The sequence below is a fragment of the Botryllus schlosseri genome, chromosome 7 (assembly GCF_051294905.1).
Source record: "Botryllus schlosseri isolate E-star chromosome 7, Bs_hap1, whole genome shotgun sequence".
NCBI classification, from domain to species: Eukaryota; Metazoa; Chordata; class Ascidiacea; order Stolidobranchia; family Styelidae; genus Botryllus; species Botryllus schlosseri.
Genome location: NC_137242.1, coordinates 29178871 through 29194838, shown reverse-complemented (window position 1 = coordinate 29194838; position 15968 = coordinate 29178871). Strand labels below are relative to the sequence as shown.

The 15968-nt window shown below is 39.4% G+C and overlaps 2 protein-coding genes and 1 long non-coding RNA gene across 6 annotated transcripts in view; 2 read left to right on the top strand and 1 right to left on the bottom strand.

The window, feature by feature from the left end:
- Window positions 1-15968, bottom strand: part of LOC145443195 (uncharacterized) — a 351124-nt gene that overhangs the window by 110769 nt on the left and 224387 nt on the right. The gene's annotated exons all lie outside the window — the stretch shown is intronic.
- LOC145443437 (uncharacterized) lies at window positions 8043-9180 on the top strand. The gene is made up of 4 exons (XM_080321402.1): window positions 8043-8594; window positions 8658-8867; window positions 8929-9000; window positions 9058-9180. The coding sequence occupies exons 1-4, from the start codon at window positions 8586-8588 to the stop codon at window positions 9178-9180; spliced, it is 414 nt and encodes a 137-aa protein (XP_080177528.1). The 5' UTR covers window positions 8043-8585.
- Window positions 9072-11009, top strand: LOC145443492 (uncharacterized). Of its 2 annotated transcripts, none has more exons than XR_013916444.1 (4): window positions 9072-9241; window positions 9557-9700; window positions 9947-10038; window positions 10863-11009. It is a non-coding gene; the product is annotated as an uncharacterized LOC145443492 (long non-coding RNA). The 2 variants fall into 2 exon arrangements; XR_013916443.1 differs by having other exon boundaries at window positions 9084-9241; window positions 9944-10038.

The following is a 15968-nucleotide window of genomic DNA, read 5'->3' as shown; positions in this document are numbered from 1 at the left end:
TCTTTAATACTTCACTATCAGTGGCGTGGCCACTTGGAGGCGGAAGAGGCGTAATTTAATATGAGGTTAGGTTTTTTAAACACATGTATTAAATTTGAAATTTCTCGTCGCGTTTCGCGAGTTTCAGCAGTATTTTGGTAGTTGAGTGCCCGCCTCAAGATCAATCAAAATCAAACAACAGGACTAAATAGGAGTATGATGTACAGCAGGGGTTCTCAACCCGCGGCCCGCGGATCGCATGCGGCCCACAGACACTTATTTTGCGGCCCGCGACATCTTTCATCATGAACGCAATTGGTACTCTGGCACGCTAATGCTATGGAAGACCGATGTGTCATATTTGTCGTAGAACATTTGTTGTAAGCTTGTAACGAAGAGTAGAAGCATAAAAATGATACCACGGTAGTTTCTTCCGGAGTTAAACAGATCGCGTGATCTTAGAGAAAACGTTGCTAGCCAGGTGCCAAGACCAGCAATCCATATTTCGAGACATAGTTAAAATTGCCAACGACGTTACAGACGAATTGTTCAAAATTGCTTGGAATATCGCTAAACCCAAGAATCTGATGCTTGAAAAGGTGTGACTTCAATAAAATTTTAACGTATAGCCTACTGTGCGAATATTCGTTATTCCTGGACTTAGCAGCAAGGCCAACATCACCTGACTAATTCCGAAGCTACAGTTGTCTGATTCAACAGTCACCAGAAGAGTAACAGCAGTGTCAGTCGCATGTTCTAAAACACGTTGCCACGTATAGCATTGGACGAATCCACCGACTACGCACACATTGCATATAGCTATAATTATCCAGATGCGTTTTATCAGACTGGGCATATTTCCAGAGGAAATGCTGACGGGGCAAACTTGGGGAGGGGATAAATGAAAAAACATCAACTTGACAAAGCTGACTTCTGTAACTATTGGTGCAGGGCTCCAGCCATGGAAGGAAAGGAGAAGGGTTGATGGTTTGCTGAGAAATCACCCCAAACGCCTGACTTCTTCTCATATAACCGAAAGCTTAAAGTGATAATGGCCTCTGTAACGAAAAAGTTAGCGTAATTTTAAACTTGCTCACTCACTCAATGACGCAGAGAGTTTGGTTCTCTGGTGGAACGGTTTAAAGGTGCACAAACCGAATTGGCAACGAATGCAATGCACGCTCCATGAAGGGATTTACTGGCGCCGCCGGAAGATAGATATTCTCACAAACAAACAGCAACTGCAAACTTACGGACGCTGTCCATTAATGCTTTAGAATGCATGCAAATGTACTAAGTGCCCGTATAAGACTGGTAGATAGCCTATAGTAGCCTAAATTTAATAGTAGCCCACAAATACATGGTGATAATGTTTTGCGGCCCGCAGCGTCTTTTTCTGTTAAAATGCGGCCCGTTATACGAGGAAAGTTGAGAACCCCTGATTTACAGAATTGAATCCAACTGTGCTCCTGTTTGCTGAAAATAAAATAGGCCTAAATAAAATACGCATTTTGTACTCAGATGTGTTTGAGCCCACACGAACTGCGATCCTAGAAAAAACGCTGGCGTTGTGACCTTAGACGAAGATCGCGAAGGATGGCCAAGCAGAGGTGGTCAGTAACGAAGTACTTCTACTTTTTCGAAGTACTCAAGTAGTTTCCCTCTACTTCTGGTACTTACTCAAGTAGATCTGATTTTTTCTACTTCTACTTCTTAATATTTTGTGATCTACTTACTTACTTATCGCTAGTTTCAGTTTGTCAAGTAGAAGTAGTTCAATCTTCCAATCAGTATGATAGCCTGAGGAATTTCGGAGCTGTTTTCACGCAGTATTAACATTTAATATTCATAAAGGTTTAGTAAAGCCGGGAATTTTCGTCGCGCTTCGCGCGCAGTGGATACGAAGTGACCAGTATGATTTCACGAAAGTATCGATGAATACAATTTAGGTGGAGGGTTGGCGTGGTTCCGTTTACACCACATTGTCGCCCTTCGCCCATATGAAATAATTCATCACAGTATATATGGCTCATCATAACGTTTGAAACAGATGTTTCGCAATCTAGCATTTTCTTGTCATATCGTAATCTAACATGTCCATGGCGTGTCTTAATCTGGAAGAGTGGACTTTGACTTTTTTTTAGTTTTAGACCAGTTTTAGCGTACCACCATTGAAACTTTCTGGACTAAAAACATGAAATATATATTCTGCTTTTAGAAGTAGTATTTATACTTCACTTTCAATTCCCAGTATCATATATTTGAGTTATAATTAATATCAGTTCTGTTGTACATGTTGAAGTATAAAAGCAAGTGTAGTAATGCCTTTAATTTCTGATAATAAAGCTACACAATATGGCATTTTTACGGTCCACCATATTTTTTAATAACGTTTACTAATCGCGCAAAGTGTTTACACCGTATCCTATACAACTTCTCCGTATTGGTCTTCGACTAAACTACGGCCCTTATAATATGGGGGATGGCGCCATACCATGCTATTGTCCAAAACGTGCTGTTCGAGAAAACAGACGATTAGCATTGCATTTCCTTATCAATACAATCATTTTCATCCCATGATGTGGACGAATGCTTATGCTATCGACAATTGGATACCTGCTGGTATGCATCAATATGAATCCAGCTCGTCACCTCTCATATCACATAGCTCAATTTGCACCTTTTTATATTCCATCCAATCAGGATCGTTTTCACAACTACTTACTTACTTGAGTACTTCTAAAGTCAGTCAATTCTACTTCTACTTCAAGTAGTTTTAGGTTGCTTATGTGAGAAGTACTTCTACTCGTACTTGAGTAGATTGTTTTGTCGCTACTCCTACTTCTACTTGAGTAGCTTTCTTGACTACTTTGACCACCTCTGGGGCCAAGTCATTGCAATCAGAGTCCCAAGGTACAAATGCAGGAAGTAGAGGCAATAAATATTGCGTCCATCTCACCAAATACCAAATTTCCCTTTTAATCAGTTGTGGTACGTGTGAGCGATCTCTTGAGTGGCGTCAACTTTTCCAGAGGTTACGAAAAAACAGCATTCTTGAACCAAGTAAGTTGCCCGCCGGAGGCTCACGCTCCAGAAACTCATGAAAAGTTTTATTATATATCGTATGAGCATATTAGCTAAGGATGAGTAGTTGAGTAGCTTCTGAATCTTTGAAGTCCTCCCAGCAGCAACTCCAATTTGGGGCGAGCTCGAATGGGGTGCAACATTATTTCGTTACAATCATGAAACCTGAAATTTTCTTCGATCTTGGCGCGATTTAATGCCGCGCTGTGGACACGACTTGATGAGTACCCCATTTTCCAGAAAAATATTGATTGAGTTTAATTTATAGAAATAGGCATTTCCGCGCGGGTGATATAGATATGTCCGATTGTCCGTTGCTTATATACGTTTATATATACCTAATAGGACCATTTTGACAATATGAGGAAATGCTGCGCCTCGTGACGAAATGTCAACTTGGAATCGTGTGTATCTTACGAGAGAGGTTCCTCTTTTTATTTAGTATGGTGCATTTGTGTCATAGCAATATCTTTTAACCATATTATAGCCGTGAGGCCTGGAAGTGTCAAAATGCAACAGATTAATTATTAACGACGACCCCACTTATATGTATATTGAAGAACTAATTAATTTTAGCCTACATCATAACCGTGTCCTAAAGTTTCGATGAAACCACCTCCTTTAGCTCTACAGGTAAATCTGATCACGTGGGAAATCGTATGATATGCAATTACTAATATTATTTATAAAAATGAGTCATGAATTAGGAAATTTATTCGCGCTTCACAACTTCAAGAGTTACACTCTGTGCCTATATGACAATGAAGTCATGATCTCGTGAAGCCGTGACATGATAGGTCTAAAAGCGACGAAGCCCTCCAGGGATTCGGTTGATTGCGAGAAACAATATCATTGACCGAATTCATCCATTACCTTTGAAAATTTCCACGCTTTAAGCAGATCTGGTGACGCCCGGATGTTCAATACCTTTATGAATGTGAGTGAAAGTTTACCCTACAAGGTATGTCACCAAATAAGGGCCTAAGATCATCGCTTTTTTTATCATATTCTCCAGACATTTCAAGGGGGGATTTTACCTTTTTCCCCCGCCCCCTCCCCAAAAAAATTCTGGCCACGCCCTTGTTGACTATAAGAGCATGTAGATAGACATATGTTATGACTACTTCCTACATTTCGTTTCTGACCAGTGCTTATCCGCATACTATGGCGAGAGTCTGTGAGCTTGTAATCAGTATATATTGTGTAATGAGAGAATTAGTAAGATACATATCTTATACACAAATCCTGCACTTCGATTGTTTTATCTACATTTTAATTATACAGGATTGGATGTATCATTTTTTAATTTATCATATACACATTAGGGTATTTGAGACTCCATGTTATAAAACTTTGAAAATATGAAAATGAAGGATATTTAGAAATGCACTATTCCATGTCAATTGCATAGTCAATATTTTGAACTATGCCACAACACAATGAACAATTTGCACAACATTCATATGTTTGCATATGTTTGAGGTTATATCACAGTCATTGAATTATCACTGAAGCATAATATGTTCGTAGTAAATTGGTAATACTGTTGGAGTCGCAGTTCTCTTGAGAAAATAGTCGAAGTCGGAGTTGGAGTCGGTATATTGAAAATGCGTGGAGTCGGAGCCGAAATTGGAGACGGTGGAAAAATTACCGACTCCACAGCCCTGCTGCGTATAATGCACTGCTACGCTGTTGTGCTGTGCAATAATAGGAGAGAATCGCAGAAAATCCATGCAAACCGCCTCGTCAAGAGTCGCGATTTTGGCGGTCGCCGACGAAATTCTCTGTCTAGTTCGCGTCAGTGTAGGCTACCGGTAGAACTTGCATTACTTTTTTGGCAACATTGTGGCAGGTAGCCCATCGAGTGGTTCTCTGAGCTGCTTCTTTGCGTGGTAAAATAGGAGGTACATAGCATATTTGTTTTTAGCCATTAATCTCAATAGAAGGAAGACAGCTCTTTTAGTGTTTGATTTTTTGCATAATATCTTTGTCGGGAGCTATATATACCCTCGGCTGTCGTCGCAACATTCTAAAAATTATAATATGCATATATCCATGTTGATGGTTTTTTATTTTTGTTACGTCATGTTTGGTGAGTGAGTTTTGGGCAGGAGGAGATACTTCATCCAAGTTTGTGCGCGGAGAAATCCTTATAGCTGGTCGGGATCCCAAGAAACGCCACACATATTTCAGAGCTTATACTGATTCTTATTCAAGGCAGCATCAAACATGTGAGCTGTGGCCCTTATTTTCGCGTGGCTATCCCTCCAAAGAAAAGATTGATCGCCCGCGGGATGCATGCGGCCCGACAAATGATTTTATCAGGCCCGCGAAGCAATTATGAGAAAATTGTAAAAAAGCTTGTATTAGCCAGCACATTTCTAACTGAAATTGAGATTTTCACTAGCAAATACTTCCATTAAGTAATCGCTGAAGACAACAAATGTGAATGATATGTTCATATCCTACATTGCCGACAACGGCTTTGTGGTCACTTTAGTCGGGACAAGTGTATGACATTGACAACCAATTCCGAGAAGGCACAAAAAGTGCTCACTGAGTTCAGAGATTTATTGAACGATGGATCAATCGGTAGTTACTCACTGAAGCGAAACGCCAACGCAAAACCTATATGCGCAAGTTACATAATATTATTAAAATATCTGCTGTCGCCCTGCTGTATCACTGCGAACTGAAAAAGTCCCCGGCCTAAACCCGAATCGGTATTTAATAATAATGAACCAAATTCCAACGTTCGCGTTGTGAGTTGAATATAATATAGTGCTCATAATAACTCATACACATAGCTAATTCTACGATAAAAACCAAGAGAGTCTAGTACTATTCCAACTTATATCATCGCTAGAGCCACTGTTTAGCGTTTCATAACTGTATTCAAATGATAGTCAAATTTGAAATCAAGTCGGTGAACATTTTTATCCATCAGGCTTCCTTAGCTGGGTTTTAGCATAGATGAATTTTGCAGAGGAATAAAACAATTTGATTTGAAAATGACATAGTTATAAATAGTGTCATAACGAATTTGCGCTTGATCATACACATTCTGAAATATGTGGTTCAAGCTGTCTTGTTGTTTATCTTCCATTTTATCATTTTAGATATACCTCTTGACACGGGTCGATCAAGTACAACCAACCTTTTCCTTCCGTTTTGGTCGTATGGCAGTGGGAAAAGCTGAAAAGTACTGAAAGCAATTTGGGTCAAACCTGTCAATACAACACCCTTTACCACGGACTGGCTTCACAATGCATCGGAATTTTCAAATATTTATCAATCTCATAATTGCATCAATGGGAGGTATATATGGATTGACGCGCCACTGAATTCCAGCAGTGATTAGGCTACTATTATTGCAAAGGCTTTTTCTCCGTTGCTTTTAGCAATGTGTGACGCTCAACATAGATTTACCTTAGTTCTTAGAGGGAGCTTGTTGTCGTTACAGTGATGTGGTGTATGTCAATTCAAATATTAGTCACAAATTTGAAAATCACACAATTACACAACAGGCGTTCTATCAGCCAGCCATTCTAACATGCTCCGATACACTTGCTTAGCAGTGTGTATACAACATTTGAATTCCGCTAGTTCATCATTGCAATTCCGCTAGTTCATCATTGCAATTGGTTGACAAATACTCCGTTCTCAAAAGTAGGTGAGACGATGAAGATGCGGAATTCACATGATTACACCATGGAAAAAGTTCTAATACGCATGAATCGGGTATTGTAAAATATCAACTCACCCATTATAATTTGGGATTATAAAGTAATCTTGAACTTCCAATAATCTTCTGTTAGTTAAATCGTAAACTTGTTTGTAAGCTGGAGAGAATATTGTATTGTACTAAATAAACGAAGTTTATTCGGCGCCATGGATATACTCAGATATCGTATGGATCGCCGATATATCTACTGTGGATATACCCAGGTATCGCAGATACATTGTGGACAGGACTGTAACTGCCGCAACCCGAACCACCGAATTGGGGAGATGAGCTCTAGGTGGGCCCAAAATTATTTCGTGAATTAACATAAATCATGGAATATTTTTTGGTAATTTTGCAATTTTGTCAAATCCCCAGCAAACACGAGATATATTTCGGACATGTTCGGATATCTTTTTGTTATCCTAATTATCTCAAAATTGTGTTTGTGCATATCTTGTCCGGAAACGTATCTTGAGTACATCTTTTTCTTATCCAACAAATTTCGTCAAAATACCGAAAATACATTTGTGAGGAATCAAATTCGATTATTGTTTCATTTTATGGTATAATTTATCTATACTATCAATTTTATTGATGTCTTACTCTTATGGGGTGATATGTCACCATAATTGCCACTATCGAATCATAGCAATTTACATCGTTGTAAATTGCTATGATCGAATATTTTTCCTTTTGTCACACGCCGCTTTCGCGTGATTCTGCAGATATTTTGATTCTTGGCCATCCCAAATTTTGGAATCCGAATCCAGGCGGCAATTTGAAAATCTTATGAATTCTGGGTAACCCGAAAAACTGCTGCCAAAATAATGCTATACTATTTGATAGTCGGATTGTAGCAGGATTTTTCTATTGAACTGTCAAAGCAAATTCAGAATCCGGATCTACTCCGGCTACGCTGAAAACCATCCGGCTGCTCATCCGTACTCCGTACTGTAGCCGTCTAGCCGTCGTAGCCGAGTGACTCAATGGCTTGAGGCACTTTCTCCCCACGCGAACACCCGTTTCGGCGCGCAGGTTTCAAACCGCCAGACAAAAGACAGAAGCGCTCTGATAATGGCGGCTTGCAGTGCAGATATCGTTGTCGTTTTGGTTTTAGTAGCGTTTAGGGAAATCGCAGTTAATCGAGGCTAATCCAAGCATATTTCTATATAAGAATACCGAAAACTTCACTGTGCAAGGTAATTTATATATGCTTCTTATATAATCATAGTGAAGGATTTGCTGTAAATGAATATAGGTGGGTATTAGTCGATCAATAAATCGAGCAATCATTTGCTGTTGTGCTTTTTGTTGAACAAGAACAACCGGTTGCTGTTGCTGTAATACATAAAAGCTGGAAAACCGACGTAGAAGTGATCTCATTGATTCCTAGCTTATATCTTATGAATTGTGAATTGTGCGAAATTGTTTGTATCTATAATAGAATTGCATGGCTGGTGGTTGCGTAAGAATGCAAATAGCACGGTAAGGCCAAGAACAAAAAGCAACCATAATATGATAATCGCAATTGGTCTCTGTATAAAAGATACAGATGAAATGCTCATCCAGTAAGTTATAAACTCAGAATTAGCGTACTGTTTTCCAAGTGGGCCTACCTTGCCATCTACATTATCCATCTGTTTTAGATGTACGGAACGTAGCTTTTAGTGATATAATAAAAGTTGCGGAGAGTAGTGGCTTGCCCACGTCTTTGTCATAGTCTGGACTGAAAATGAAGCGCAGCGGCCAAAACGTCAGCGGAACAAACAATTTTTGAATAGTTCGGCGTCAACTGATGGTCAAGGTATACCCTTTTATTCTGTGCAATATGGTATATATATATATGTAAAACGTTTATAATTTGTAGATGATGTTTTTCCTGCAAGGAAGAAACGTAATCCAAGTATTCAGATACAAGACATGCCAATTTCAAGAATGCGGTCATCTTATGATTCTGGCAAGCAGGAGTGATATCAATGATGCTCGCAATGCAAGTTTGCCATCATTAGCGAAAAGAGTGTTCAAGAATGGCATAATCCCATCATTGAATGTAACGGCCAGAGATCTAAGTCCTGCAGTAAGTTCCTAGCACTTTGATGCGTTCTCGAATTTGAGAATAAAGTCTCGCTGTTTTTCAGATGCTCCTTCATTTGAAATCATCGCTGAACTACAAAATTTTGACCATCAACAACAACTGTCATAAAGTAATGGTAAGTTTATCACATAGGAAGATCAATCCAACTTCCTTGTAATCGAATCCTTTTTAGCTTGTGCATCAAAGACATGAAGTTGCAGAAAAACCAGATGATGGATTTCCTCAGACATCATATCGACAATTACTCCAAAAGACCTCAATCGAGTGCCACAATTTTGCTGAAAGATATAATTGAAGATCCCTGTGAAACCTTGTCACAGCTGGAACACCTTTGAACAACGGCAAAGTCTGAACTGGTATGTTTTTGTTTCTCATTCGAACAAAGCGATTGACAGTCTAAATCAGGGGTCTCCGCCGACACCAAGGAATCATTTTCAGACACAGCAGGGGTCCTTCTCGAAATTAGTTCTATTATCCAAAATTGAATTGCCAATGTGATTTATTGCGAAATCGCAAAGTCAACCGAGCCTTTGATGAGCGTGACCATGAAATTTATGGTGTGGATGGTTTTATCTCGAATGCCCATAAATGTCATTGTTAATTCTGGTGCAAACCATTAATGCAAGGCAGTACCATCTGTATTGTGTACCACTAATATAATGTTGTTACAGGTAGCCGCTTTAATGGGATTCCGGGGTGTACAATTGCCGGAAACTGTCGAAAATATGATGACCAGCATAGCTGTAAAGAAAGTATGGAAATCCTAGTCTTAAGGGTCAAAAAAGCAAGAGTGACACTTGAAAAGACTATTAGACGTAAGTTATCAACGGTTATTGACGGAAATTGAACGTAATCAACGTAAAAAACAGTTGAGCCAAAGCCTCGATTTTTCAACATTTTAATCGTTTGACGTCATATGTCGTCACTGATGTGCAAAGTTATCTACTTTAGTACTCTAGTTGTTGACGAGTTTTGTTCGTTGTCTGATGGCTGATGTATAATATACCGTGACTGTGACTGGACAGTGGATATCTTCATCTAATTATATCTCTTTTTAGAAGCATGCAGATCGGCTCATCCTGACCTCGAGATCCCAGATAAAAGAACTAAAGATCAGGTTGCAAGATCTCTAACTGTTGCTGGATCTTGCAAGGTAATTTTGTTATTAAGTTTGATGATTGTGTGGTGTGACAGTTGTGTCTTTTATGATATGAGTGGACTGTAAGTGAATTGTTCTTGCCGCTCATCTTCAGAACATTGTATATCAGTGGTCCCCAAACTTTACGAGAAAATTTACGTGACAATTTCCCTCCGTGGGTCGCATTTGTCTCGCACGGGGAGAATAAAATTTCATTTGAATAACTCTACTTCATGTTGATTTACAAAATAATTTTAAGCAACTTCGATTTTGGTTCAGACAATAACCTGTCTAAAAAATTTTATACTCTAGGAATTAAAATATTCGAAAATTTCTGGATCGTGTGAATTTTTGGAAGGTACTTTGCAGTCATAAAAATTGTCTCGCAGACCCCAGTTTGCTAACCACTGCATATATTTACTATGCCGTACATGGAATGAGCGATCATTATCACATCAGCCTCTCACAGGCAACTATTACCATATTAATAATAAAATGATAATGTAAAGAACAATCTTCACCCCGTGCCCAAACGATAGGTTTTGAAATCCGTTCCCAGCAGCACGTCTTCATGACGCCAATAGCATGAAAATCTTCTCTATAATGACAGGCATTATTGAACTTGAACAGGTTCTGGTTTCTCATCTTGAAAGCGTAACTGCGTTAATTATATCTTCAGTGTAAAAGTAAAGGTCATGTCGCTTTTGAAAGAGGGCTTCAGGTCTTTTGGTTAATGCAACTCAGATCACCATCCCATTTTACCCACAACCAAACACATAACGACTTCTGTTCTACAGTGATAATAATCAATTGTAGTAATTTACTCATTTATGTTATAGGGTGGCGATAAAGAAGATAACAGGAGCAAGGCTGTCATCACAGAGTCTGACAATTCCGACAACGATTTCGAACTTATGCTTAGGCAGCAATATTTGCTGAAGTAATTGCGCAGTTCTGTGCTGATTTAATACACGAACAAAGCCATGCATGATTTGTAAAATCATCAGTCAGTCTTCATTGATAAGGGCAGTGCAGGATGTGGCAGGTCAAGGTACCCAACCAGGGTCAGGGGTCACCTAGGGTCAGGGTTCATCTAGGGTCAAGCAAGATATCATGACAATGTCATACAGGTATCTTTGAAGATGTCCTATATATGTGCAAATGTGTCGACAGATTTATATAAACAATACATATGACTAGATATATTTTGAAGTAGTTGAGTCATATACAAAATATATCTGCAATATATTCTGTGTTTGCTGGGTCATTTTTCGCGCTGCGCGCGATTTGGAGTTGTCAACTATTTTGAATATTGGGTTTATAGAAATAGCACTTGGGCGTCCACCTTTATCACGCCACGTCGCACCAAGACATGAAGTTATGGTCCATGTAACATGCGATTCCGAGAAGTGTGCCAGAACGATTAGCAGCGAGAAGACCTTGGCAGAAAAGGACTTCTCTTGTTTTGATCGAAAGCTTCGATATATATACAATTATGTTTAATTGTCTATAGACGCCTAAATGGCTGGAGCCAAATGTTCCTGTCCTGGCGATCTGAGCCCTACAAGAGAAATGACATCCCGTAGCAAACAATATTTGCAATTAAAGAAATACCAATTTGAAATCATCTTCTAGTTTAGTACGTTTGGGCGATTTCATTATCTTTTGACATAGCAGATAGGAGGTCACGAAATAGCATCATGTAACGGAGTCAATATACTAACAGGTACGCCCGAAGATGTTTAATTATTATTTAAGGGTAGGGGAGATGTGGTACCGATGAGACATTGGGACCGAAAATACTTGAAAAATTCTCTGTGGTAATTATACATGATTAGGTACAGTACGCGACTTTGTCTACAATGGCATGTTAGCAGAATCTTTTCTCACATGCAATAAACTACAACCTGCGTGAGTTATGGGGTCTGTGACAAAGATTTACGTTTTAGGGGTGCAAAGTAAATTTCGATCGACATATACATTTTTCTATATCCCATTCCAGAGTAACAAACCCGCAATAATTTTTCATGTGAAATATAGGGCTTCCATCAGGGTATATAATGGCACATATTTTTAGAATCAATATACCATCCTCTGGTCGGCAATTTTCAATTTAATTACAATATTTATAGGGTGGGGTACCTATGGTACCATAGCCAAATCAAGCAAAATAGTTGGACCAACTAATCACTTAACAACAGAAACACGCCTACATATATAGAGGCTGTACATCATAGTTACCCGTGGTGTTTTATCGCTATTACGAGAGACTTGAAAGTCAAAATGTCGATTTTCCGGTAATATGTATGTGGCAATGAATTTGTAAGTTTCGGCGGAAATCAAAACGTGAATTTATACCAAAATTTGAGTTGATAAAATCCATTTTATTCTTGTACGTGGCGACGAAACATTTTTCATTGGCATGATGTAGCTTAGATTAAACTACACAACAAAATAAGTAAAAAAATTTGAGTTTTGATCGTAAGTCTCATAGGTCCCACGGTCGCGTGCCATTGGACCCACCAGCTGGGGACCGATGATACGTTCGAGCAACAAATTCTAAACGTTTATAAATATATTTCAAAATCAGGATATCCATGTAAATGCCCGCGATAGTTAGAGCTTGTATCAAAGTGTTGAAACAGCAAAAGATTGGCAGTTCCCGGCTGAAGATTTGAGGGCTAGAGATCATTTTGCAATTTTTGATCCATCAGTAGCCTACCACATCTCCCCTACTACCTTTTCCAAAACACCTTACTCGGCTCTACCGGTAAATCTAATTACTTGAGCAAAGAAAAGGTACAAATTGATAGCAATAGGGGAGATGTGGTACCGATGGATCAAAAATTGCAAAATGATCTCTGGCCCTCATATCTTCAGCCGAGAATAGCAGATCTTTTGCTGTCTCGACACTTCGATACAAGCTCTACCTATCGCAGACGTTTCCATGAATATCCGCCTTTTCAAAAAATATTTATAAACGTTTAAAACTTGTTGCTCGAACGTGTCATCGGTCCCCACCCGGTGGGTCCAAAGGCACACGACCATGGGACCTATGAGACATACGCTCAAAAACTCAAATTTATTAACTTGTTTTGTTGTGTACTATAATCTAAGATACAGCAAGCCAATGAAGAATGGTTCTTTGCGACCTTCAAGAATAAAATAGATTATATCAACTCAAATGTTGGCATGAAATCATGTTTTGATTTACGCCTAAACTTACAAAATTAATGCCACATACATATTACCCGCAAATCGACATTTTTACTTTCAAATACCTCGTAGTAGCGATAAAACACCATAGGTAACTATAATTTACAGCCTATATATATGTAGGCGAGTTTATGTTGCCAAGTGATTAGTTGGTCCATCTATTTTGCTTGATTTGGCTATGGTACCATAGGTCCCCCACCCCATAAATATTGTAATTGACTTGAAAATAGTCCACTCGAGGATGGTATTGATTCAAAAAATATGTGGCATTATATACCCTGATACAAGCACTATACTTGACATCAAAAATTATGGCGGGTTTGTTAGTCTGAAAAGTGATATAGAAAAATGAAAATGTCGATCCAAATTTACTTTACACCCCCTAAAACGTAAATCATTCGTCACAGACCCCATAACTCACGAAGGTCGAATTTTTTTGCATGTGAGGAAAGATTCTGTCAGCATGTAATTGTAGACAAATTCCCGGAGTGTAATCATGGAATTATCATGGAGAATTTTTCAAGTATTTTCGGTCCCAGTGATCCATCGGTACCACATCTCCCCTATATATGCAATTTCCTATCATATTGACCGATGCAATCATGAATTATAGAAGTTTTTCGCGCTTGGCGTGTTTAGGCGATACAAGCTCACTCACTAAATGGACACCAAATCTAGATGATAAATATAGCGGCAGAGGCGTATAGCCTGAGGGGGTCTCACAGAAGTTCTGTTTATCACCCTATGGTGGCCCAAGACGAACGTTTCGGCGTGACCTGACGAAGTGTTGTTAAGGTCCTGATTGTAGATGTACTCGGATATCGCAGATATCACAAAAAGCAGACATAGATGTAATATTAGGACCCACTTATAAACTATCATACCTACATCTTATGCCTATATAATTCTGTAAAAAGAAGTTAAACATTGAATGAGTGCCAAAGTATACTTGAAGTAAGAATTTTTCAAACTATGTAAAATCATGGTAGGACGAAGGACTTAGTAGCCAATTGCTGCCGTATAATCAATCTGCCCGGAAATCGATAAATCCAACCAGGGCCGTAACTGCCGCATCCCGAACCCCCCAATTGGGGGGGGAGCGAGCTCGAAGGGGGCCCAGAATTATTTCGTGAATTAGCATAAATCATTGAGTATTTATTGAAAATTTATGCAGCGTTTTCGAAAAGTTATCAAGTCGCCAAATATTTTGATTATTGTGTACTCTTCCCCCAAGAACAAATTCGCAAGATTTATAGAAATGGGTATATCGGCGTTGGCCATTACCTCGGAACGACAAACAAAGACGTATGACGCTTTAGACCAGTGGTTCTCAACCTTTTTGTCTTCGCGCACCCCTTTTGGACCGCCACGGACCCCGCGGAACTCCTCAAGTTATCGTTCAAAATTAGCTCAATTATCGCGCAACCGTCATCTGTCTCGCGCATATATTGATTGTAGGCTATAGTGATAAACAGTCTCAAAATGACTTTTCTTGAAAATAACATCACACTATATGTAGAAATTGGGTAGACTTTCATTATAAAGGGAAGGAGGTAGTTTATTTTTGTCCTTGATGTTTTTGCGGCATATACACCGACTCATGATACACATACACACGATCTGCGCATATGCATACCATGATTGCATGATGTGCATGTGCATATGCCGGCGGACAAGGAAGAGCAGATAGAGCCTTTTGCGGCTTTCTGAGTCATGCACCACCCCTCCATGCCATCCCAGTAATGCATGAGCGCCAAGCAGGGAAGCCATGGATAACCAATCAGGTCTTTGGTCTGACCCGACCGGGAATCGAACCCACGACCTACCGATCAAGAAGCCGGACGCTTAACCATTACGCTATCATGTCGGTCAGAAACGAAACGAATGTTGCAGCTGTATTTATCGTCTTGAATATCCACGTCTTCGATTGGATATGAACGAGTGCCGAAAATCCATTTCAACAAAGATATATTGGTGGCGAATGTAATATTAACGCGTAACGCTTCCGACGACAGCTTTTGGTGTGATTTTTTAATGAACACATCGCGTCCAGACTAGTCATTTCTATCTGGCATCTTATTTTCAAGTTGTTTAGTGGTTATGTCACAAGAGAAAACGGATTTCGTGGCGAGGTTTCAATTCCTTCATTGGGACAGATTAGGAAAAACATTCAGGAATTTCTATATTTCAAACGACTGTTTACTAATTTGCCGAGACTGACAACTTCAAATCCGAGGTTGAGAGCTGCTGTTTTAGGCCATGCAACATGCGACTCCAAGGAGTGTGCAAGAACGAACGCAGCGAGAAAACCTTGGCCGTAAAGGACTGCCCTTATGCTGACCGAAAACTTCGTTATATATACAAAATACATATAGGTTTATTTGTTCATATAGGCGCCTAAATGACTGGCGCCGAATGATCCTGTCTTGGCAATCTGAACCCCAGCAGACGAATTCCATCTGGCAGGAAAAAATTATATGCCAGTGAAGAAATAACAATCCGAAATCGTGTGATCTTTCAGTATAGTACTTTAGGGCGATTCTATAATTTTTGATATAGCAGACAGGAGATCACGAAATAACATCATTTAATGAAGTCATACCAACGGGTCCGCCCGCCCTACGATGTTCAATTATTAGGCTATTTACGGACTGCAGTTTCAAAGACACCTCACTCAGCTCTACCGGTAAATCTGATTACGTGAGCAGAGAGGACAAGACAAGACAAGA

What these genes read in the sequence shown, in the direction of transcription:
- LOC145443437 (XM_080321402.1), top strand. An exon ending in CCAGAGATCTAAGTCCTGCA is followed by an intron (nt 8,868 to 8,928) that starts GTAAGTTCCTAG and finishes GCTGTTTTTCAG; the next exon opens with ATGCTCCTTCATTTGAAATC. An exon ending in ACAACTGTCATAAAGTAATG is followed by an intron (nt 9,001 to 9,057) that starts GTAAGTTTATCA and finishes AATCCTTTTTAG; the next exon opens with CTTGTGCATCAAAGACATGA.